Source organism: Amblyomma maculatum, chromosome 4, assembly GCF_055883805.1.
Source record: "Amblyomma maculatum isolate TAMU_Amacu chromosome 4, ASM5588380v1, whole genome shotgun sequence".
Taxonomy (NCBI): domain Eukaryota; kingdom Metazoa; phylum Arthropoda; class Arachnida; order Ixodida; family Ixodidae; genus Amblyomma; species Amblyomma maculatum.
This window is the reverse complement of record NC_139347.1, coordinates 15,154,783-15,178,993: the sequence shown is the minus strand read 5'-3', so window position 1 is coordinate 15,178,993 and position 24,211 is coordinate 15,154,783. Positions and strand designations below refer to the sequence as shown.

General features: G+C 43.6%; 1 protein-coding gene across 4 annotated transcripts in view; it reads left to right on the top strand.

Annotated features, from left to right (window-relative positions):
* mtDNA-helicase (mitochondrial DNA helicase) overlaps window positions 1–24,211 on the top strand; it is a 36,364-nt gene that overhangs the window by 1,103 nt on the left and 11,050 nt on the right. For 3 of the 4 annotated variants that reach the window (XM_084600788.1, XM_084600791.1, XM_084600790.1), the window contains exons 2-13: window positions 292–474; window positions 2,999–3,268; window positions 3,387–3,474; window positions 3,782–3,923; window positions 5,366–5,520; window positions 9,004–9,160; window positions 9,250–9,371; window positions 14,864–15,043; window positions 17,226–17,352; window positions 20,427–20,500; window positions 20,609–20,723; window positions 22,213–22,404. In XM_084600788.1, coding sequence (XP_084456914.1) covers window positions 336–474; window positions 2,999–3,268; window positions 3,387–3,474; window positions 3,782–3,923; window positions 5,366–5,520; window positions 9,004–9,160; window positions 9,250–9,371; window positions 14,864–15,043; window positions 17,226–17,352; window positions 20,427–20,500; window positions 20,609–20,723; window positions 22,213–22,404 — 1,761 coding nt within the window. In that variant the 5' untranslated portion in view covers window positions 292–335. The remainder of the gene's footprint in view (window positions 1–291; window positions 475–2,998; window positions 3,269–3,386; window positions 3,475–3,781; window positions 3,924–5,365; window positions 5,521–9,003; window positions 9,161–9,249; window positions 9,372–14,863; window positions 15,044–17,225; window positions 17,353–20,426; window positions 20,501–20,608; window positions 20,724–22,212; window positions 22,405–24,211) is intronic. The other variant, XM_084600789.1, reaches the window with a different exon arrangement.

Here is a 24,211-nt window from a genome sequence, read left to right as displayed (position 1 = left end):
ACGCGAACATATCTAAACAGTACAATTCTCACTCTGCTCTGTAGTAGCTGAAGCAGTGGGAGGTTTTGTTTTGTGATAAGAATAAAAATAAATATCTAATTTTGATTAACATTATAATAAACCGCTTTATCCTCGCTTTTGCATCATTTAGCAATATACAGGTAATTTCATTGCTAACTTCTGCTGATGTAACAAAATTTGCTGTGAAAATTAAGATTTTCTAAGCTGCGGTTTTGTGCAAATCTTCAGCTGGTGCATATTCTTCCTTTTCCTTCTCTTTCTCTCCGGAAGCATACTTCGGTGTCGGAAAAAAAATCTCACAGGGATGCTGAGATATGGCTGGCAAGTTAATGCGGTATTCCTACCTTTTGACGAGGTGTCCTGACACCACAGCAGCTGATGTGGCAGGCTTGACATCTAGTGTCTCCAGCTTGTCCTATGTGCACTACAACTACGTTATGAAACAGCTACATGGTAAGACAGTAATTGTACTCGTATTTCGTCACATTTATGTCCAAATTAAACTTCTCCATCTCTTTCTTGTCATGACCATAAAAAGAAAAAAAAGTTAGTAATTTAAAAGGAGCAAGTCAAATTATAAGAAATTTTAAAAAATGACATTGCTGCTCTCATAATCTCATGTACTTCATTAATAAATAATAATAATAATTGATTCGCAGGGAGGGAAAAGCAGGGAGGGAAAAGCACGTATCTGGCACACTTGTTGCTGTGGACACCTGAAGGGAGGAAGTTGGGAGTAAAAGTGGAAAGAGGAGCCGTAGTGGAGGGCTATAGAGTAATTTCGATCACCTGGGGATCTTTAACGTGCACTGACATCACAAAGCACACGGGTGCCTCTTCATTTCGTCTCCATTGAAACGCAGCCCCCGGCAGTTTGGAGCGAACCTGGTTACTTCAGCATAGTAGTCTGGCATCTCAACCACTGCACCACCGCGGCATTCTGAACTTAAAATGCTGAGCGTTAAGTTTTCTAGGGTGGTATTTTTTTTTTTTTTTTTCGTGCTGTCCACCCCCTGATGAGCTTTTCAACAAAAATGAATGCACAGGATTGGTGCACAAAGCTAGTAGAACCTACTTCCTATTTTCTTGTAAGTCATGATATACTTATTGAGACTTCTCAAAGCGAAATGGCTTTGCAGCTGGCAGTTTTCTTTATATCCTTATGTGATATGTATTGAACCAGGGTGCAGAACAGAGGACGACTTCTGCTGCATCTGCACTGCATACGTCACAATTCCTACCAAAGACAAGCAGCATTCCTAATGCCTATTTCAAATAATACAATGTAGATTGACTTAGGTGCAGTTCATATCAGTTTCCGTAGATGGAAGTAGCTTACATGGTGCACTTTGCACACTTGAAAAAAAAAAAAACGAGTAGCATCCCTGGACGCATTCCCTAAGGGCTTGCTTCCCAGCTAGGAAGTTAATGCTGTCAAGTATGTAACTGAGCCCGCCGCTACTGTTACTCTCCATGTTTGATATAGAAAGCTATGCTTTTATTCTAGTGAGAAAAAATTGTAAAAAAGTAAAAATAAATTTTGTTTCACTGGAGTAGCTCAAAGTCGCAAGAATTGCTGTAATTTTTGTGGCACATGACCATTTTCTTCTGGTCTGTTGCTTTTTGAGTACATTTGAGTTATTTTGTGAACATTATTGGCAAGTAGTGGTTTTCCCAACACTGCCAGTCAGGGTCCACACAGATCATTGAAATCCTTGACTACCCTTTTTTGAAAAGGATTTGTAACGGCCTTTGGAACTTCTTATGTTTAGATTGGTCTGACCTACTTCTTAAACGAACATTTCTACACAGTGCTGAACAGCTGGGAAATCAATCTACAGAGATACAAATTTCGCAAGAATATGTTTTATGGGGGGGGAAATTTAAATACTGTCTTCGAATGTGTCGGAGCCCTCCCCGCCAATCCATACCCTGTTTTTCCTGTGCAGTAATAGCTGCTGTGTTATGCTGTAACATTTCTGAAACCTCAATTCAGTTCAGAATAGTCATGCAGTGCATTTGTTATCTGCTTCACACCTTCATTTTGCCTTGTGCTTTTCAGCATGAAATACACGTTATACATAATATCATGTCTAATGGAAAGCGCGCGTTTCTTCCTACCTGCTTGACTTAAGTGTATTGAGAAAAGTACATATTGTTTTCAAAGAACGTTGCTGTTGCTGCTTTGGGTGAAAGGGCCCAAAGACCACTCCAAACACAGAGGAATTGTCTGTTACTAGGAAATGCGATAGAAAAACCAACAGCAAGCAAGCAGGGAAATTGAAGTCAAGAGACACCAGAAGTCAAGAGGCAGCAGAAAACTGCTGACAGGAGTTGTCCTTGCTGGTACCTGCAAATGGTCTTCCTAAGGATATAATTTGGTGTAACCATCCTTTTTTTTGGGACGGAGAAGCGAATGGTGTTCACAAAAAAGAAATCAAAGGCAAGATCTCAAGAAGATTCCTAGCCTGAACAATTTTAGTCTGTGTGAGCAGATATGCATTTTCTCGCCTTTCTTGATTTTTGCTTCATTGTTCCTCTGAAACACTGACATTCTCCTTGCACTTTAGGTAAAATATCCTGTATGATTGCTGCTGCCAGTGTTTTTGTCATCTGCATTTGTGTACTGTTCCACGTGCAGTCATGAGCAAAAGTCGTATACAACATGCAGCCGATGGCGGAGCTCGGGAAAACTGCATTGCAACGCATCTAACAACAGCTATCTGGGATCAAGGCAGTCGTGGCGGGTGCCCTATTTTATCGACATACATGTGTCGCTGTCGCTAGATGATGTTATCCTAAGCTCCGTCACCGGCTGCATGTTGTATACCACTTTTGCTCAGGACTGTATACTGTCGATTTCTGTTTGCTTTCAACCAGCTTTCTGTATAATTTATGAATTTTCCTCAAAAAAGGGCACCACGGGTGTTTTGAAAAGAAGAAGACTGGCCACAAAACATTTACGTTTTGCTCTTAGCCTGTCTATCGATTGCAGGTATGAAAAGGCATTCTCTGGCACTTCAAAATGGCCTCATCCAAAGGCGGGCCATGGCGACGATGCTTAATGCAACCGATGTTGCTCCCGTCACTGTGTCCAAGATCAAAAAGGTTCTCAGAGAGCATTCTCATGGGTTTGAAGAAGGTTACACATGTCTCAAGGTTCTGTGTCCCATTTGTCAACACAATCCTTCTTCTGCTGACAGTCCTCAGACAACGCCAGTGACAGCATTTATCAACATTATAACAGGTAATGTAGATGGGAAGCGCATCACTTTGTCAGTTGTAAAAAGATCTAGTTTTATTGCGTTTGGTGGGTGCGAAAGGTAAATCACTCAATTCCTTTCTCTTTCTTTTTACCTGTCTAGGTCAGTTCACGTGCTATAACTGTCAAATTGTGACCAGCTGGCGGAATCTGCAAGATTTTTTTGCACTCAAAGAGACAGCAGAGCTCAGGTTGGTGGAAGTAGTGGACAGTTTCACAGACTTTGTATAGCAGTTGTTTATTCTGTCATGTGTGGCCTATCAACTAAAATTTTGTTTGAAAGAAGAAAGAATATAGTAAAAAGCCATACACATTTTTTGAGGAGAGACTTGTACACTCAGTATGCATACATCTTATTGTTAGTTTTGTTGTCGCAGGAAACACTGAAATGGAAGCGAAATAATTCAACATAGATGTGGGAAGTTCTTCTTGCTGTATTTAAATCGACATTCTTTGTTTTAACTTTCAGTATGGCTGGTTTCTTTGCTCTCTCTTCAGAGAAAAGCTATGTACCAGGTCTGCTGCCTTCCCTAATGAGCAAGAATTGAAGGATGTGCAGTCCCTGTACGAATCTTCCAGAAGGCTTGCAGATGCTGGGTCATCACTGTTGCAACAAGTCATCTGCAGGTTTGGCCTCCAGGTGTGTTCATTTGACCAGCATGGCTTGCAAGTAGTGTTGTCCGCTGCAAGAATAGAAACAGAATGTGTCTAATTGGATCTGGCTGGCATATTTCTGTATGCCAGTGAAAAGGGGACGTTCATAACCTCTCCAGAACATACCATCTCGTTACTGTTGCCTTGCTATCTCCAGCTCTCACTTGCTGGCTTTCATAGAACTCCAGTGTGCCATGAGCATGAAGTCTGGAGCAAACAAAATTGGCAATTCACTTCTTGGTTCATAAGTCGCTGATTGTCACTATTGAAAATGAACAAGTAGTATTGACAAATTAATGGGACTGAAACATGATTGTGCCTCCATAGTTAGCACTCATTATTCTCACTACCACCTGTCTAATTGTCATTTATTTTTTTAATTATTGTTGCTTATGAAAGGGAACAAGCCTTCAAAATTGGTGTGCCTGGACTGTAGTTATGATGAATTATTCTTTTAATCATTTCTGCTTTTCTTTGAAACTATTTATGTTGAATTATCACAATAAGGTGTTTGGGATTTCCCATCGATGCAAACAACAATTTTTGCAAGAACCAGGCTGGTTGAATTTTTTTATTTCTGCTCATTAAATAAAATGCATTAAAGGAGTAGAGACACCAAATTTTTGTTGGGTGTTCTGCCTTTAAAATAGTACGAAGGACATTACAGAGCATGAAGATCTACGCAGAATACACAAAAAGCATTAAATAATTCATAACTGCATTTCTTCTCTTCTGTAGTTATGGCTTCAGTTTCAAACAAAAAACGGTGGCTGTGACATCACAGATATTTTGAAGTAAAGTGTAGCGCGTAAAAAACTACAGTATAGGCGCTTTGTTCCTTTTCATCTGCATCCTTCCTTCCTTTCCTCCTTTTATATTTGTATGACCAGAGCTCCTCTATGACATCACACAGTCGTTCAGGTATTGAAATCAAACTTGAACGAGAAAAAAATTCAGTTGTGAATTATTAAGCAGACATAGGTGAACTCCATTTTGTGCCTCATGTGCACTATTGTCTTTCATGCAGTTCTAAAGAAACGCATCCAAATTTTGTTCTAGCTACTTCTTTAAAAAATCATTAGGAGAAGCCTAAGTGCAGCCACCAGATATCACATAACACCGTTTAATTTTTCCATGTGAGAAGAGGTGGTGTATACTTTGAGAGAGCAACTGCTACATCTTTGGCACATTGCTTCAACTCGCATGCTCTTAATTTTTTAGAGCCTTTCACTATACCATCTCTCACGGCTAATGTGCAGTTAGACTGTGACATCTTTCATAGCTTAAGTCACTTTGGAATTTTAAACCCTGTAAAGTAAACCAAACCATCAAACCACCTATTCCCGTACTGTGCCAAATCATGGCATGTCTTACTGTGCTATGCTGTGCCAATGAGATTTAAACTACTTTATTTGCTTGTTGGTACAGAGGATACATCCAATTACCATGAAGGCAATGGATGTCCGCCTGTCAGAAGATGAGTCCAGCATTCTGTTTCCCATTTATGGACCAAGCAAGAAACTTGTTGCGCTCAAATCCATAGAGGTGACGGGGGACCATGAGGCAACAAATGTTTTTCCTAGGTAATAATTTAGACATTTTCGTCTTTTTTCTTTTCCTTCGCAAGCATATATATGCAACCTCTATTACTGTAGTCATCAAGGTTGGTGTGCACTATCCTTTGCATGCGAGCCTGAATTAGGAGCTCATTAAGAGGTAGCCTTATGAAACCATGAAAGATATTACAACGTAGAAGAAAAAACAGCCATGTGCCACTGGTGGGATCCGAACCCATTGTGATATAATCGCAGCTTCTTCACTCCTTTTGAGGCAGGCTAGATTTAGTGTTGTACTGAATCAAAATGGCAATGGAGCAAATATACAGTCGAACTCAGATATATTGAACTCAAAGGGCGTCGCTAAATAGTTCTATATACAAAAATAGTCTTTAGACGACGCTTGTGATGGGGGAAAATGATACCGTATTTGTCGCATAATCAACCCCCTCGCATAGTGAACCCACCCTTCACTTTTGCCGCCAAGAATTTGAAAAAAAAGAAGCACTAGTTGGCGCGTTCTTTCGTTTCAGCCGTGCAACCACAGCTCATTTATTGGAAGCGCGCCATGCTGCGCAGCGCCAACGTCATGACATGTTTATCTTCACTATACTTTTGATGTTAGCTCCTGCGGTGACGGGGAGTGAACCTGGCAGAGTGCCCATGATAGCTTGATTTCACAAGCCTGGTTCGATTTATCACGTCACACTTGTGGCGGGTGTAGGCAACTGTCACAAAATCATTGGAAAGTGTGACAGCTGCAAATACTGTTTGAAATGAACAATGCTAAAATCCGGTGTCATGACCGCAGCTGACCGCATGCTTTCGTTGATTCAGAGATGCAAGGATGGATGACTCGTCAAAAAAAAAAAAAAAAAACTGCCACTTGTTAAGCCTGCATCCACCATAGCTTATGCTACACCGCACGATTATCATGACAAGGATGGATCACTCTCACAAAAGAAGAAGAAACAAATTTTCCGCTTCTTTACGTCCACAGCTGCCATAGCTTACTCGCCACACGATGACAAGGATGGACAACTCAAGCAAAAAAAGAAAAAAGAACAAGACTCACGTCGCCCGCCGTGCACAGAGGGCAAAGCACACACTGAAGAAGAGTTCAACATTATTCTTTCTGCCACGGGATAGGCTGGCTTTCGGCGCATGCGTAGTACGTGCTGCTCTCAATGAAGACTGGGAAAGAGAGGAAGGAGAGAAAGAAAGCTTGGCACAAAAATGGGTACACCTTGCGCTTCGCTCTATCGCATTGTTTCCCCTCTCCCGAACACCAACGCTTCACTGGCTGCGTCTGCTCTGTGCCAATTGCTGCCAAATCGGTTCCCTCTCGTTCCTTCACGCGCATGGCTTGCAAACAATTACTGTAGATGCGCACGCCTTTGGGGAAAGGGCGCGGCACTGCTCAAGACCAGCCGTCGCCGAACTGTTCCCTCCCATTCCTTCCGTGCATGACTTGAAAACGTCACGCGCCAAACGACTGAGGGTGATGCGATTGTCTTTGGGGAAGGTGCACCTTCCAGTGCGTGATGTGGAGTTGATATATCGAATGACCAGTGAAATTGGAGTTCGATATGCGACGCAGCTTTCCTATACTTTTAAATGGGATTTTCAAGGGGATATTCCGTGAGTTCGATATAACCAAAATTCTAATTATCTCGGTTCGATATAACTGGGCTCGACTGTATCGCAGTTTTTTCATCCCTCACATGACTTATATGCTACTCCAACGTAGCCATTGCTCAACTATTGAAACTGATACCGAAACAAAATGCAGTTATAAATTATATAGGAGTGATTGTAGGCGATTGCCACAAGACGATCCATGTACAGTAATGTCTTGCGCGTCATCAACAAGAAAAAAACATCCAACCAATGTTCCACGTCTGTGCTCCTTTATACTAAAAGCAGACCTTAAAGGGGTCTTCAACTGGTCACTTTCATCCTCGGGCCTAGAGTTTGCAGGTTGGGGCGAGTTCTTAATCCAAGCTCCTCCGGAAGGGCCGTTAAGCTAAATATGTGAGATGCTTCAAGAGCAGTGATGTGATGGAAACAAATTGTGGTAGCGTATTGCTTGCCTCTGGCTGGTAGCAACATTTGATGCATTTTATTAATTCTTGATCGTATCTTTTTTGTCAAAGCACGTCCATATTCTATGCTCAGAGCACTCGCTGAAAAACCGCTGAAAACTGATTGGTACCGCAGCATGACTCGTGCTTGGTCAGCGTTGTCATCCCAGTCTGTTTGCCAGCAGACCGCAAAAACATTGTACTTTCATTGTTTACATATCTGTATACTGCACTGTTGCAATTGCAGTCACAGTAATAGAGCGCAATGATGCGTAGTTAAAAATGCAGGCACAAGGACAACAGAAGCCTTTTCGTGATAAACACTTTTTCATACATGCAAGCACCATTAGTGCAGTCCCCGAGGCTGACACCATGATCTATGCTGCTATGCACAGCAAAGAAACGTCCCAAAACACTGGCACATACCAACACTTTTTTGTGCAAAACTCTGATGCCAGAACATCAAAACGTCAAAAAAATTCCGAGAGCACTTCAGAATTTGTAGTGGAGAAATGCGAAAGCCTGAGCTTTGCTACTGCACACGGTACATCGCGTGCCCCTTGTATAGCTTTTGCTAGCAAGGCCAGGGCTTGTGCCGCATAGTGGAAATTTCCTTTCCTTGGCGCGTGTTCGTTGCAGTGCTCCTGCAAGTGTGGGATTGGATGGCACACCGTTGCTTTTGTCGCGTGCCGTTCTCATCCACCTTGACTGTCACATGATACTAAGTGGCACGGGCAGAGGCACTTTATTTTTCTTTAATTTTGTCTGCCTCACCATAGAATATGTCACATGATACTCCCGTTATACTTAGTGGCACGGGCAGAGGCATATTATTTTTTATTATTTTTGGGCTGCTTCACAATAATATGTGTCACATGATACTCTCATAGTCGCATGACATTTTCGTGCAACTTTACTGTCACATGGTTTTGCTAAGTGATACTATCATAGTCATGTGACATACTCAGTGATTGTTAATTTGTTATTACTTAATGACACAACTGATCATGACATCACTAATGACCATCACTGTATAGATTAGTCACTGCCTTTATATGCTTTACCACACTACCCTTCGAATCATGACTGGTGACGTCACATCAGCCAACACATTTTGCAAACACTTCCAGGGCCAACATAGCCTAATAAGGCTTTCGCCTTAATAAAATATTCTCCTGCCGCTTTGAGTGAGATGTATTTGGAAAGAGCCAGTCTTATGTAGTCAGAGCTTCTGATTTCTACTGGCTGATTGTTCATTTGCCTCTCATAGTGCTCCGGTGTGATTGAAGGTGGCCAGTCAAAGACGGCATAAGTGTCCTGCATAATTTTTTTAACTGATTGCCTTTTTCATCATCATGATTATGTATTGATCCCTTAAAGGTCCCATCAGGGATGTTACATAAACAAACTCCCATTGACCATGCAGATCAACAGTTGCAGGCCTGTTTGGCTGGCATAGGATCAAGAGGAAACACCAGGAGCTCATCCTGACTGCCACAGAAAAAGATGCCCTGGCTGTAGTTCAGGAGACCAACCTGCCTGTGGCCACACTCCTCTCCGGAACCTCAAACTTGCCCCTAGAGGTGTGCATTGTTCTTTCACTTATCTTTGCTTCTGTTTCACAGAGACCATATTGTGCAATACATGTTCTTCCCTTCTTGCAATGACGCAGGTTCTTCCCTTGTTTGAGCAGTTTGACAAGATCACCCTGTGGTTTGGCAACCGCCTGCAGGACTGGGAGTCCGTCAAGGTGTTTGCTAGGAAGTTGGGTGAAAAAAGGTGCTACTACATCAGGTATGCACCACTTGCTCTGGGTTGCCTGAATTTGCAGAAGTGCCTTTCTTTAGCTGTATATCAATGATTCTGAACATTACTTCAGTCAAAGAAAAGTCGTGAAGATGTCAAGTTCTAGGAATGCTTGTAGAGTTTTGAGTGGTATGTGCTGTAGCATTACTTTGAAATGTGTAAAATTACTAACTGCCCTAACAATGTTACTTGTTTCTTGTGATCACAGGACAGTCATTTTGCACGAACTGTAATGAGTGCATAAAATGCTTGAGCTGGAAGTTAACAAATCTTAAGAAATACTAATTAAAATGTTTTTTTATAAATTTACTTAGCCATTGCCTGTTCTATTGGGGCGTCCTGTATAGGCTTCAATTACTATGAGGGTTGTTCAGTAAAGACTGAAGCTGGGCCTAGTGCTCTCTGCTGCATACTCACTGTGCAATCTCTCGGCGTCTTTGGTAAACGTTGTTACTCGAGTAATATTGCCACGGTGTGAAGTCTGGTCAGAAGTCACCGCGGGACACAGGAGTTACAGAAGTCACAGTGCACAGAGCGGCAGAAAACTAGCAGGGCCTGCTTCAACAGGAGAACTTCGGTTTGTTCCCTTGATGAGGCACACGCTCGCAATCAGCGCAGAGGAAAGACAAGGACTGCACCGTCATTGCCCCCCCCCCCCTCGGGCTACAAGAAGCATCGCCCCAATGCTGAAAGTGTGGGTAAAGATAAGAAAGAAAAAAAAAAAAAAACATAGCACGGAAGGCAGTTGCCCTGCGCACAGAAAGAGTCAAGACTATCGGTCGTAATACGGTTTCAGGCAGACCACGTGGACCACCTCAGGGAGCACGGAGCGTCGGGACTTTTTAAATCCATCAGGAACGACCTCGTAGGTCAAGTCCCCAACTTGTCTTACCACTTTGTACGGGCCAACGTAACAACACAGGAGTTTCTCGCTTAGGCCTCGTCGACGTACAGGAAACCAGACCCAGAACGGGACTCCAGCTGTGCACCGGGCATCACGGTGTCGGAGGTTGTATCGTTGGGCATCGCGGCATTGCTGATTCTGAATTTGCAGCCTGGCCAGCTGACGGGTCTCTTTGGCGAGGTGCAGAAAGGTGTGAACATCTGCTTGTTATTTGTCGTCGTCTAGATGTGGTAACATGGCATCAATCATCGTGGTCATCTCACGGCCATGGACCAGACGGAAAGGTGTCATGTTCGTTGTTTCCTGGACCGCCGTATTGTATGCAAAGGTAACATGCAGTAGCACTTCATCCCACGTTTTGTGCTCTACGTCGATGTACATTGAGAGCATGTCAGCGAGTGTTTTGTTCAAGCGTTCGGTCAAGCCGTTCGTTTGAGGATGGTATGATGTCGCCTTCCTGTGTTCAGTATGACTGTGAATCAAAATCTGCTGCAGCAATTCGGCTGTGAATGCGGCACCTCCGTCAGTGATCAAAATCTCCGGTGCGTCATGACGCAGGACAACGCAATTGATGAAAAGCTTTGCAACCTCTAGGGCAGTATCTTGTAAGGTAATCCGTAGCAATAATGACCCACCGGTTACCGGAGTGTGAAAGGGGAAATGGTCCCAGCATGTCCATGCCAATCTGCTGGAAAGGCCTCAATGGCAGGTCTATTGGTTTCGAGAATCCAGTGGGTTTGGTCGGCGGCCTTACGACGCTGACAGCTGCGACACGTTTTCACATAGTGGGAAACGTCTGAATTAAAAACGAGGCCAGTAGTACTTTTCCTTGAGCCTTGCAAGTGACTCCCAAATGTCCAGAAGTTGGTTCATCGTGGCAAGCTTGTAAAATTTTATCATGCAGACTCATAGATACAACAATCAGGTGCAGCGTTTGGCTGGCACAAAAGTTTTTCTTCATGAGAACACCATCGTGTGCACATAACGATGACAGAACACGCTTGAAAGCTCTCGGAGCTGTTGTACATGCACCGTTTAGATAGTTCATGATGTGACGAAGTTCGGGATCTGCAGATTATCTTTCAGCGAGGCATTCTGCCCTGACGGTGTTGAACAGTATGGCATCATCAGGAATTCCATCTGTGGGGGGATCTACAAGGGCACGCGAGAGGCAGTCGGCGTCCGAATGCTGGCGGCCAAACTTGTACGTGACATTTATGTCGAATTCCTGTAGTCAGAGACTCCATCTTACAAGACGGGCTGAAGGGTCCTTTAGGGTTGCTAGCCAACAGTAACTACTTTGAACGGTTTCCCATTAAGGTATGGCCGGAATTTCGAGGTAGCCCACACAATGGCTAGACATTCTTTCTCTGTTGCAGAATAGCTCGATTTCGCTTTAGACAGACAGCGACTGGCTTAAGCGATCATACATTCTTGGCCGCCCTGGATTTGAACTAGAACGGCACCCAGGCCTACATGGCTTGCATCAGTGTGAAGTGCCGTGTCGGCGTTTTCGTCGAAGTGAGCCAATATGAGAGGTGCTTGTAGGCGGCGTTGAAGCTCTTGGAATGCTTGTACCTGTGGTGTGTCCCAAGTGAAAGGCGTGTCTGTCTTTGTCAGACATTTTAGTGGCTCAGCGAATCGAGCGAAATCTTTGACGTAGTGCCGGTAGTAAGCACATAAGCCAAGAAATCGTCGAACAGCTTTCTGGTCTTAGGGCGGAGGGAAGTTGACAATAGTAGCTGCCGTTTTCTCAGGATCAGACACCAGCGTAGCTTACGACGTGCCCCAAGAACTTGAGCTCGGTGTAAGCAAAATGACACTTCTTGTTCTTAAAAGTGAGACATGTCTGCCACTTGAGATCTGCAAGTATGGTGTCCATAAGCCGTTGGAAAGTAGCCGACACAGAGCTGAGACCAAAGGGCATAGCCTTAAACTCGTAGAGCCCATCCGGAGTAATAAACGCCGTTTTCTCTCGGTCTATCTCATCTACTTCTATTTGCCAGTATCCCGATTTCAGGTCCATTGAAGAGAAATATTTTGCGCATCGTCGATACGTGGCAGGGAATAGACGTCTTTCTTCGTAACTTTGTTTGGCTGGCGGTATTCCACACAGAACCTCAGCGTACCATTCTTTTTCTTTACAAGAACGACTGGTGCAGCCCACGGACTCCGCGATGGCTGGATGACATCGTTACGAAGCATCTTTCACTAGGCAGGTGATAGCGGCGCGTTCAGTAGGAGACACTTGGTAAGGTGACTGTCTGAGAGGTGGCACGGTATCATCCGTAATAATGCGGTGCTTGGCGAGATTGATTCTGCCAACACGTGAAGAATTAGAGATGGTCGCCCGGTAGCGCTGGAGGAGCTCGTTCACTTGGCGATCGGTGGTAGGCCTCTCCAGCTCTGTCAATGAAAGCGTCGCAAGTCTAGAGGCATTTCGAACGTGCGTGATACCGCAAGTGTGAGCCACTACAGCAGAGGGAAGACAAAGACTGCACCATGTCAATATCACACCATATGCCATATCACTCGGGCTTTAATGTGGTTGCAACAACAGTTGCTCGAACACGAGATAGTATTTCACCGCCTCCAAGTGTGCTGGCTGTGTGACCAATGTAGACTTTGCGTGAACAACGCTACGCTATCGAGTGTTGTGCTCATCTTAATCATGGAAACGTATACTGATGTGATGTGTGCATTTGGTGACGATGTCATGCCTCGTGCAGCTTGTTTTCAGTGGTTCAAGGACTTCAAAGAAGGCAGGGAAGACCCTAAATTATAGGCAGGCAATGGCACACCTGCTGCTGAGAAAACCATCAAGACAGCGGATGCAATGATCAAGACTGATGGGGGCGTCACTATCAGGCAACTTGCCTTATACCTGGAGATTTTAGTGGCAAGCACCGAGAATAACATCTTCATTGTCAAGAATCTGTACACAGTGGACTCCAGAAGCAAAACCGTGTAGACATTTGTCTCGATTGGAAGTGGTGGGTAGAAGTGGAAGGTGAAGCTGGTGGAAGACCGTCATTACTGCAGACAAGGCATGGGTATGGTGCTATGACCCAAAGATAAAGTGGCAAGCCACTCAGTGGGCTGAAAAGGGGCAGCCTCTACCAATGAAAGCCAAGGCCCAAAGGGCAGCAAACAAGGCAATACTAATGATCACATTTTCCGAACAAAAAGGAGGCATTGTATATACTTGTGCAGTTCCTAGAGGCCAGAAAGTAAATGCCAAGTGCTGCAGAAGTGTCCTGTAGATGTTGATGAGGTAACCCTTCTAAAGAAAAAGGTAATAACTTGTGGGAAATTGGAAATTACTACAAAAATGAAGGGCTCATGTTTTGAAAACTGGTGCAATATCTCGCTTGGAAAATCATTGCTATAGTCCCTCACCTGCCCTACAGTTCTGACCTAGCCCTCTGTGACCTCTTCGGATATTCCATGACAAAGAAGCAACTAAAGGGACATCGTTTTGATAAGGCACAGAAGGGGGAGGAGCAAAAAACCTAATTTTTACGCAGAATTTGAGGCACATAGGCCTCCTGGATCTCTTCACGACCCCACTTGCAATCTAAACGTTCATGTGATGTTGGTAAAGCATGGAATGCAGTCAAGGCTTTGGAGGCGGTTTTCAAACAGATGACGGAAAATGGCTTTGCCTATGTTTTGCAGCCATGTAAGAAACAATTGGACAAGTGCATTTAGCAATCCTACGTTTAGCGTAGGATATTTTGAAGGTGACAAAAGCACTGATGAGAAACAATGGGACAAGTACATTTAGCAATCCTACGTTTAACGTAGAATATTTTGAAGGTGACAAAAGCACTGATGAGAAACAATGGGAAACGTGCATTTAGCAACCCTACGTTTAATGTAAGATATTTTGAAGGTGACAAAAGCACTGATGAGAAACAATGGGACAAGTGCATTTAGCAATCCTACATTTAACGTAGAATATTTTGAAGGGGACAAAAGCACTGATGAGAAACAATGGCACAAGTGCATTTAGCAATCCTACATTTAACATAGGATATCTTAAAGGTGACAAAAGCACTGATGAGAAACAATGGGGCAAGTGCATTTAGCGATCCAACCTTTAACGTAGGATATTTTGAAGGTGACAAAAACACTGATGAGATACAATGGAACAAGTGCATTTAGTGATCCTACGTTTAATGTAGAATATTTTGAAGGTGGAAAAAGCCCTGATGAGTAATTTTCGGAAATAAATGTAATAAAGAATCAGTCTCAGTCTTTACTGAACAACTGTCGCATAATGCAGACTATGACATTCACAAGACATTGAGGATAACGCTATACAATTATTGTTCTCCGCAAGATGTGTTTCTATATGGCCATGTTGATACTTGTTTGGCAGCAAAAGCCACATTTATAGGTGAGAAAATTGAGTTTGAAAATGAAACTCCTTTTTTTTTCCCCATCTCTCGATTTAAATTCATGACGTCAGATCTCAAAAAGATCCCCATGGTCACTGTTGGAAGTGAAGCCAATGTGGTCCCGTGTCAGATTTGTGTGTGAAAATTGGCATCGTTGTCATTGTTTCCTTTAGGCCTAAGGAGGGCTACCCACTGGCAGCTCTGCAGGCCAAGCCTCGAAGCCAGCTTCCAGATGTGCTGAAGAGGTGCCAGCCTGTGAGCCATCGGGCCATCACCACGTTCCACAGCCTCAGAGCAGCAGTAGCCGACCTGCTGCAGAACATGGACACGTTTGTGGGCACTCGCTGGCAGAGGTCAGTCACCCATTAAGGCTGTGCACAGTGATGAAGTGCTGCTGCAATTTTATTTTATTGCATAAACAATACTGCGACAGCCAAAGCGAGACCGCAGGTGGCCACAGCTACGTCGTGAAGAGGCGTGAAGAAGCGTAGCTACGGTTTCCTCATTAAAAAAATCAGCCTACCATGACATTTGAATTCACGTTACCCCTATGCCACGGGCAGAAGCTGCCAACTCGGGTCACTCCTTTCATGTGGGAGGGTGATATCAGAATCAGCCTGCCAGAACCATTTACATTCTCGTTACCTCTATGACATGCAGGCACGTCCATATGGCTTAGTTGAAGCGTGACTTTATATGTGGGCTGGTAGCTTACGCTCTCGCGTCATACTCATACCCTTAAAGGATGAGCTTAAGTGTCCCCAATAATGTAGCACGTTGCACTGATAGGGCATGATAGGGGAATAATATAGCAGGCAAAAGAAGCTTTCGCCATTGCTTTCGCAATTCAACTAGGATTAACCAGAGCTAAACTACAACTAATTTCTTTTTTCATTAGTTGTGCCTTTTGTTAGCTTTTTTTGTTTACAAGTAGTATATTGTAGTTCCTGTTTTCTGTCTAGAGTGTGCCATTGTTGTTTAGTGACTATACAATTGTTCTGCTTCTACAGTTGATCCCGGACATATTGAACTTGAAAGGCACTGTGAAATAGTTTTGATCTAGTGTCAATAATTCGATGTAAAACATATGGCAGCAGATTATTTGACTTGTAGCGTAGTGAATACAGTGCACTCACACTAGTACCACACTTTTGTGCAGCGATGTTCTGCCTGCCGGCATACTGGTGGCATACTGGTCGCAGACCACGCTGAGTGTTGCTATGACTAGCTCTTTTGTCATCGATGTCCCAGCAGGCGAGGTTTTGAAAGAAGTCACATTGTAAATGGAGTGACATCTTAGTTGAAATTAGGGTGGTGCGCTTGATTACTGTGTCGCCTTCTACAGTGAAGCAGGCTACACAAGAGTTACTTGCAATCTTTTGGGCATGACAGCAGTGCCATGTTGAAATTAAGCATGCGACACCAAAACACCCCAAATTCATTTTGTGCCCAATGCAGCGCAGCCGACTCAGTGCTGTGCACGAAAATTGATAGCGGTCATTAGGAGAAGGACCTTTTTGCAGGGAAATGGCACAGCAGTTCAAATTATCAAATGTTTCACTCAACAAGGGTTCGATAAACATGAACAACGCTGCTTTTCAAGGTGGTACAGTTAAGCCTCGGTATAACGAAATCCTCTATATAACGAAGTTACAAGGAATACATCACATAATGCCCATTGGAAACCATGTATATTTTACCTCAATGTAACAAATTAAATGTTTCTGTAATTTCATTACAACGAAATTTTCAGACAAATAAATTTTACCCGGAAGGACAAAAATTTTGCAAAGGAGACGACGAACCCGGGCAGTGACACTGACGCCGAAGACGCCGAAGCCCCAAGTAACCGTGAAGTGCTTGACGCAATAAACATGCTGCGGCGCTACGCGAGTTTAGCAGGACAGCAAGAAGTGGTGCAATCTCTGTGGGCCTATGAGCACAGTGTGAGGCCATCTCTGATAGCTAAACAGACGCAAAAGAAGGTCACTGATTACTTTCAGAGGAAATAAAAATGAAGTCATTACAACTGGCAAGTGCTTAGGTAATGTTTCCGCATGCTAGGCACGGAATTTTGATACAATGAAATTTCATTATAACGAAGTAAACTGCCGATTTTTACGACTTCGTTATAACAAGGTTTAACTGTATTTTGACTATTCAGTATAAGCAATAATTCAATTTCATGATTGACTGTGCAAGTTGAGTTGCCAGCGCATATTTCAACTTAGGCAGCATATAGATATGCCTTTTTTGGTTGGTTTGGTGCATATCAAAAAGCCAAAATGCTCAAACACTTAATCAATCCTTTAACTACAACATGGTTTTGCACTGTTGGGTTATATAGGGTTTGCATTGTAAATATATTAGTGCAGCATGAGAAGGTGCCACTCAAACCATGTTGTTGACCACTCATTAGAACAAGTACACTTTCTTTTCTTTTATTATTCAGCCATATAGGGGTAATTAAGTAAATAACAAATGGGCCTGCTGGGCTACAAGGCATTTTTGACACAGCTTGTGTCATGGTTTCAGGTTTCCGGGGCTGGTGCGTCTGCTGAAAGGTTTTCGGACAGGGGAGTTGACGGTGTTTACGGGTCCCACTGGTTCAGGCAAGACCACATTTATGTGCGAGTATTCCCTGGACCTTTGCATGCAGGGGGTATGCATATTTCTTTCTACTTCATTTCTTGCAGCTTCTAGAGTATAACCCGCTGTTGCATTCCCGGATGCTGCATTTTTCTGGCTGCCGTGATTTCATGAGCCAGTTCCACCCCATAGACACCCATATTTAAGGCCCCTAATTTTCTGTGGCGAAAAATTTTTAATTTTGTGAATTGAAACCAGAGAATCTGTAGTATTCGGCGGGGAGTCTTCTATGCATTAACAAAGGCAGCCTTTCGCAGCAGCAGCCGCCATTTCTTGCCTGGTTGGTCCATCGTGGTGGTGGTGGCATGCAGGCCAGAGCAGGACCCCGCACTCCATCAGTACTTGACTGCCACTATGCCAAAGTTTTGCTGTTGGTGCACTTCTGTTGCCATTGCAGTGCAAGTGTGAATGACCTAAGGTAAAGAATGAAACTATGTCATGGCAGATGTGGTTTAGGCAGCATTGGTTTACCAGGTGTAGCTGTGTGGATTGGCTCGAAGGCTTTTGCTTCTGTCATCTGCTTTCTTCGTGTCGCTCTCAGCTTAAAAGACGCAAGTCGTAGATTTAAACATTCGAGGATTGTGTAGGATTAAACCTGCCCACATGTGCCCTGCAGGTCAGCCTGCTAGGTTACTCTGAAGTGATCACGAGGGCTACAAAGCCTTACAAATTGCACACAAGCATGTTGGCGAGACAAAAAAAGTTTAGAAGACAAAGGTGCCCAATTTTTCCATTCGCTGTCTTCAGCTGCTAGTCAAACCTCAATATGACAGATGTGTATATAACAGTAGAACCTCGGTAATACGAATCTCACGGGATGGCGAAAAAATTCGTATCATCAAAACAAAAGAGAATAAGTATACAGAAGGCATGGGAAAGGCTGCCGACATACGGGCCGCGCGGCGCCGCAAACTGCTCGCGGATCGCAATCGCGGAGTCAGCGATGTGCGGTCCGTGCACACCCGCCGCTTACGCCACCGCCAACTGCTGCAGTTGCGACGTCCACGGTTAGTGGACCACGCGCCGCTGAAAGCTTTTCGTGGCGTGAGCGCGATCGACAATCGCGATGTATCAGTCGTAGTGGCGTGGGAGAGTTCGGAACATCCGAAATTTGAACATTGTACGCAGTGCACTCCAGCCGGGGAATTTCGCAAATTCGTATCATCTTGAAATTTGTATCAACTGGATTCGTATCACTGAAATTCTACTGTACCAGTTATTGGCTGCATTGAACTCTGATTAAATATTTTTAACAAACTTGTAATTTCTACTTCACATATTGAATGCGGTCTGCCTTGAAACTGATATTTATCCAACTCCCAGCGCAGAGCAGTGCTTGCTCGGACTGCAAGCGGCAGGCTTTGCCACAATACACAAGTGACTGGTAGTGGTGTGGTGAGCATTCATGAGAATGTTCGCACTTTATAGTGATAATACCTCACATTTGCAATTGGTGCCGCGGAAGATCCAGAGGCGTAAATAGTTGTTAATCTGACTATGAGCATGACTCTCGCTTTTAAAATCCGTCTACAGCACTGTGGAAGCAGCGGAATTGAAAGTTGTAGCCTTGTAGCCATCATGCTGTCACAAAGGTGGTGCAAACAGCGATAGCTTTTGCGGAAGAGCCACCATAGCCAGTGCTTGACCTCTCATCCGATGATGTCATTGTGGGTGAGCAGTGTTGTGCAGGGAAGCCAGACTATAGGGTGCTCAGGTTTTTTTGTAGTCATCAGAATCGCCACGAGCGCCTTCAAAAATGTTGGTAAAAGGTGGGAAGAGCATTTTCTGCTTTTCTAGCAAGGATTGCTTGCGTTTTCATACCGTTTGGTGACTAAATTGTACTGCTTTTTCAGGCACTTATTACGAAATTTTGTATTATGTTTTTCAGCTAGTATACTGAACTATTTTACGATTTTTTACTTGTTCATTGTGATGAGGCTTGACTATGTTTGCCAGCTGTTGCACATTTCTTTTTTCTATCACCTGAGAAATTTAACAGTGGGGCTTTACTGTAAATATATTTTTTCAGCAATGAGGATTCGTTGAAGCCATAGTTTTGAATGATTGCACATTAAAAATGTTGTCACTGTGTGCATTCAGTACGATTGAGCTGCAGTTCACTATCATAAAATAAGCAAAGCTGTCTTAAGGTTGTTTTGTCCGAATGTAAAGTACATGTCATTTTTGTCTGTTGTGTAGCAGAGGTGTATATGTATTTCATTTTTTGCTAGTGAGGTGTGTTCTGGTTCACCCTGTTTAGCACACACACAGCCTTTTGTAGAACTGATCTGCTGTGGTGAGCATTTTGATAGAACATATTAAATCCCGCTATGAGACTAGTTGTTTCTGCAAATTTTTTGGCAGAGGTGCCATCAGCCAGATGTCATTAACTAAAAGACCATATGTGTGAGCATCAGGGGACCTGTTGTATGTCTGGTCCTTTTAGTATTTCTCACGGGGCTCCTGGAGTCCCTTTATGAGGAGTATTCATTAAAAGCTAGTTAGTGCAAAGTGGCTGCATTACCGTTTATTTACCGTTGTATTTTATGACTTGTAACTCTAGCGGTAGGCTATTTACATTATCAATTAGCATCGCAGGTATGCACACAGCCTAATGTTTGGAAGGGCATTGAGAACAGCGCAGTCCCAATTTTTGTTCCTAGAAAAATCCATTTACTTGGCTTTTCTTGGTTCTGTTGCCACATGTATAGCTGTAGAAGGGACATTTATTGCTGAGGAGGAATTGAAGATGGAATAACTTTTTCTGCTCCTCAACTGAAACTGATGGTTCCGAAATAATTATGGACTATGTGAAAGCTGGCTGTAAGTGCATAGGAGTGCAGTCTAGCTTGAAAGGCCTCCAGTCAAAGAAGTACTTGACATCTGAGAAATTCTTGCAAACAGCTTGTGATGGCACTGCTTGCATTTCATTTTGTGACCTTTTACAGATTTATATTAGCTTTATTTGCATTGTTATGAGCATGTGCTGACCGTTCTGTATAATGCAGAATCAGTGGGTCTTCCATGGAATTTGATTCTTTGCTTCATTCTGCAGCATTTATTTATTTATTTTTTTTTTTTTTGCAGGTCAACACCCTTTGGGGAAGCTTTGAAATTCAGAATGAAAAATTGGCCAAGATAATGCTGACCCAATTTTCCAAGTAAGTGAATCGAAGGAAGCTGTCTGATTTCCCAATTTTGCAACTTCTGGGAACCAAACAGAAATTGTGCTTGCGTCTGATGTTTTATGCCTCTTATGGCTCTTGCAGGATCTCGCTAGAGAACAACATGGAAGAGTTTGATTCCTGGGCTGACAAGTTCGAGCTCCTACCTCTTTATTTTATGACATTTCATGGCGAGGAAACCATGAAAAATGTGATGGATGTAAGCCTTTTCTCTCTCTCTCTCTCTCTCTCTCTTTGCATATTTTTGCAAGTTATACACAAACTTGTTAAAAGCTAGGGAGATTATGACACCACAACAAGATAATTTTTATTCTGTATTTGTCACACTTCTCGTTTGTTTGCAGAAGACACACAAACTGAGCTGCGGACAACTTTTATAGCATGTTTGCATCTGGAATAGCAGCTTTGTATTGTTTTTAGGGGCACTTATGGGAAGTACTTGGCTCCATTGGTTTACACTGGTGGATATGAATAGATGTGGTACTGAGGATGTACTTGTTCATCTAGAAAAGCCTCTCAGATGAAGACCTTGAGCAGCATAACTGGTCCATTGTTCTGTGCATACCTTCCAAGCCTCCCGATTTTCCTGGGAGACTTCTGATTTTTTTATTGAACTTTCTGATTGTAAAACCACGTCCCTGTATCTTCCAATAAGTTGCTTCTACCTCCGCAAGAAGTGTTTTTGCAAGACCAGAGCCGCGGAATCTGCAGCTACGTGATAATCGCCAACATCACCATCAACAGCCGATCAAACCCAATTCAAGCCAAAGCCAGAGTAGCTGTTGCTGGCTGCATTTCATGCTCGCTGTTGCAGGCGCTTGCATGTATAATTAGGGCTAACTAGGCCGCCCTATGTTTGATGCACAGTGTTAAGTTAGAATTCTCGTGTGTGCTTTCAGTCATGATGTTATCAAAGCCCAAGAAGAGATATTTGCAGAAATTTTTGTTATCTTATACTTCTGAATTCCCGTGCTTTGTGACACTGAGAGAAGACAAATGTTTTTGCATTTGGCGTAGTGCGTGGATGTATCTTCAGCGTGTCTCACAGCGGCAAAGGTAATTTGGAATTGAAACTAGAACTGAATTCTACTCCCAACATCTGCTGCTAGTGAAGGGCCACCAATCTGGACCATGCTGTGAGCAAAATTACTTCAACGGATTTTTGAAGCTGGCAATGCCTGCTACTGCAAAGTCCGTGCAAAAGGATTCATTGCACATTGCCTTTGTTTGGTCATCCCCTCCCATTGAAACATTGAATGCAGCCTCCCCCCTCCCACATTGGCACGAATGAAAAATGTCCCGGTTTTTGGTCTCTGTAGGTTTACTGGTATGCTGGCCAAATTGACAGGAATATCTTTAGTACCCTTAACGCTTACAGGACCAAAGTGTCATAATGAAAACTAAAAATAAGTGAGTTTAAATTAACGAAAATGTATGTTAGTAATTTCGGGTAATGTGGGTTGAGTGGGATCACTTGCTTCTTTATGGTGGGCTATGGTAATGTGCCAATGTGCCCCTGTGTGATTTCAGAAGTGCCAATGAAAAAGTAGTGAATTCACAAACACAAGGTAGAATTCCATTTTGTAATTTATTGTAGTGTGTAGCTTGCTTGGCTGGATTCAAATATTTCTGACCGCTTGCCTCACTCTCTCCTCTGTTTTATTATTTTTTTTCCTTCCCTTCTGCAGGCCATGTCTCATGCTGTCTATGTGCATGACATTCAGCATGTGGTTGTGGACAATGTACAGTTCATGATGGGCGTTGGCATGGACAGCTCAAATGTGGACCGCTTCTGGAGGCAGGACCTCCTGATCGCAGCTTTTCGACGTTTTGCCACCCAGCACAACTGTCACGTTACACTCGTCATGCATCCACGCAAGGTGGGAGCCCGTGCCTTCGGCTCAGTTTACTAGGAACCGTAATGCATGGAAACAGTTGAAGATTCTGCCTCAGTCTGAATGAACCTTAATGTTGGCTCGTTGTGTTGATTGAACACTGCTTTTAAGCTGCAAGATCGGTTGCATGTGTTACAGCTAATACTCGATATTTTGAAACCAAAGGGTGCCACGAAAAAGTTTTGTAAATTGATAAGTCAATATATATAGAAATGGAAATAGATAAGCGTATCTAAGCATAGAAGCAAAAATGCAGTGCATCCATGCTAGTGACACATCTCTTGTGTTAGCAACAGTCCACCCATCGACGCACTAACAACACATCACTTGCAAGGTGCAGTGGGTGGTGCTTTGGAAGTTGCAGCTGGCCAGAGGCTATCATGATCTCACATTAAGGATAATGTACAGTTGGTTTCCGCATCATTTGTGGCAGCGAAACATGCCAGGCGAGAGCCGCTGCTGAGTGTGAGAGATCAAAATCTAGCCACAAGCAAACTCCACATTAACTTTTTCACGCGACTTTGCAAAACTAGCACTGTCAAAAAGTGCCCAGAACCAACATGGCTCCGCATGAAAAAAGATGTTTGCAAGAGCACTGTTAGAACTGCCTCTGCAGAGGTAGAGTGCGCCATTCAACATATTGAACATTCTGACATATGCTTGATAAATGCTAACAGTAGTATATTACCTATTCGTATGGGATTTTCGATAAGCTGCTCTGAATGCTATGTGTCAACAATAAATTGATATATCCAGGTTTGGTATACTGTATCTGCTCGATTCTGATGCACCCTTGGTCGTAACATCCATCTGTTTTTTTACGGTGCAATACCTTAGATTGTTCAGCATGCACCAGATTTTTATGCTTAAATAAAGAAATGAATCTTCTCACATGGAGCAACTGACCTTTATACCAAATTGTAATTTGGCGATGAAATCAACAGCGCCATCGCCTCACTGTTGTGATGGAAGGCATTTGGAAGGAGAGCAATGTTTGGTCCGCATTTTCAGTTTGCCTGATCGGATAGCTGTTCTTATGGGCAGTTTTGATCTTATTTAAAATTTCGCCGGAAACTTCTGGCAGATGCCTGCTCAGTTCAAAGAAAAAATCCACATCGTTTCATGAAGCTTGTAATCTAGCACCTGCTACAACTTTAAAATCCATCCATATTAGGCCTCTTTCTTGCAAGCTGCATTGTCCTAACTTGCAAGAGACTATCATAGTCACAGGCCTGCGTTCTACTCACTGTTGTTGCACGAAGTCAGCACGCTCTTCTATACAGTCGAACCCGGTTATATCGAACCCGGATATATCGAATTTTGGTTATATCGAACTCGTGAAATATCCCCTTGAAAATCCCATGTAAAAGTATAGGAAAGCCGCGTCATATATCGAACCTAATTTCACCGGTCGTTCGATATATCGGACTCCGCACCACGCACTGGAAAGTGTGCCTTCCCCAAAGACGATCGCATCATCCTTGGCCGTTTGCCGCGTGACGTTTTCAAGCCATGCGCGGAAGGAATGAGAAGCAACAGAGGGGACGGCTGGTCTGGGCAGCGCCGCGCCCATTCCCCAAAGGCGCGCGCATCTGCAGTTATCGTTTCCCGCGCGCCATTGCAAGCCATGTGCGTGGGTGTTCCCATTCTTTTGCCGAGCTGTCTCCTTCAGCACGCGCTACACATGCGCCAAGCTAGCTCAGCCTGTTTTCAGAGAGACGTCGGACGCTTTCTCCAGCGTGTGTTGCGAACCCTCTGCGCGCGGCGGCGGCTGGCTGACGTGGCTAAGGCG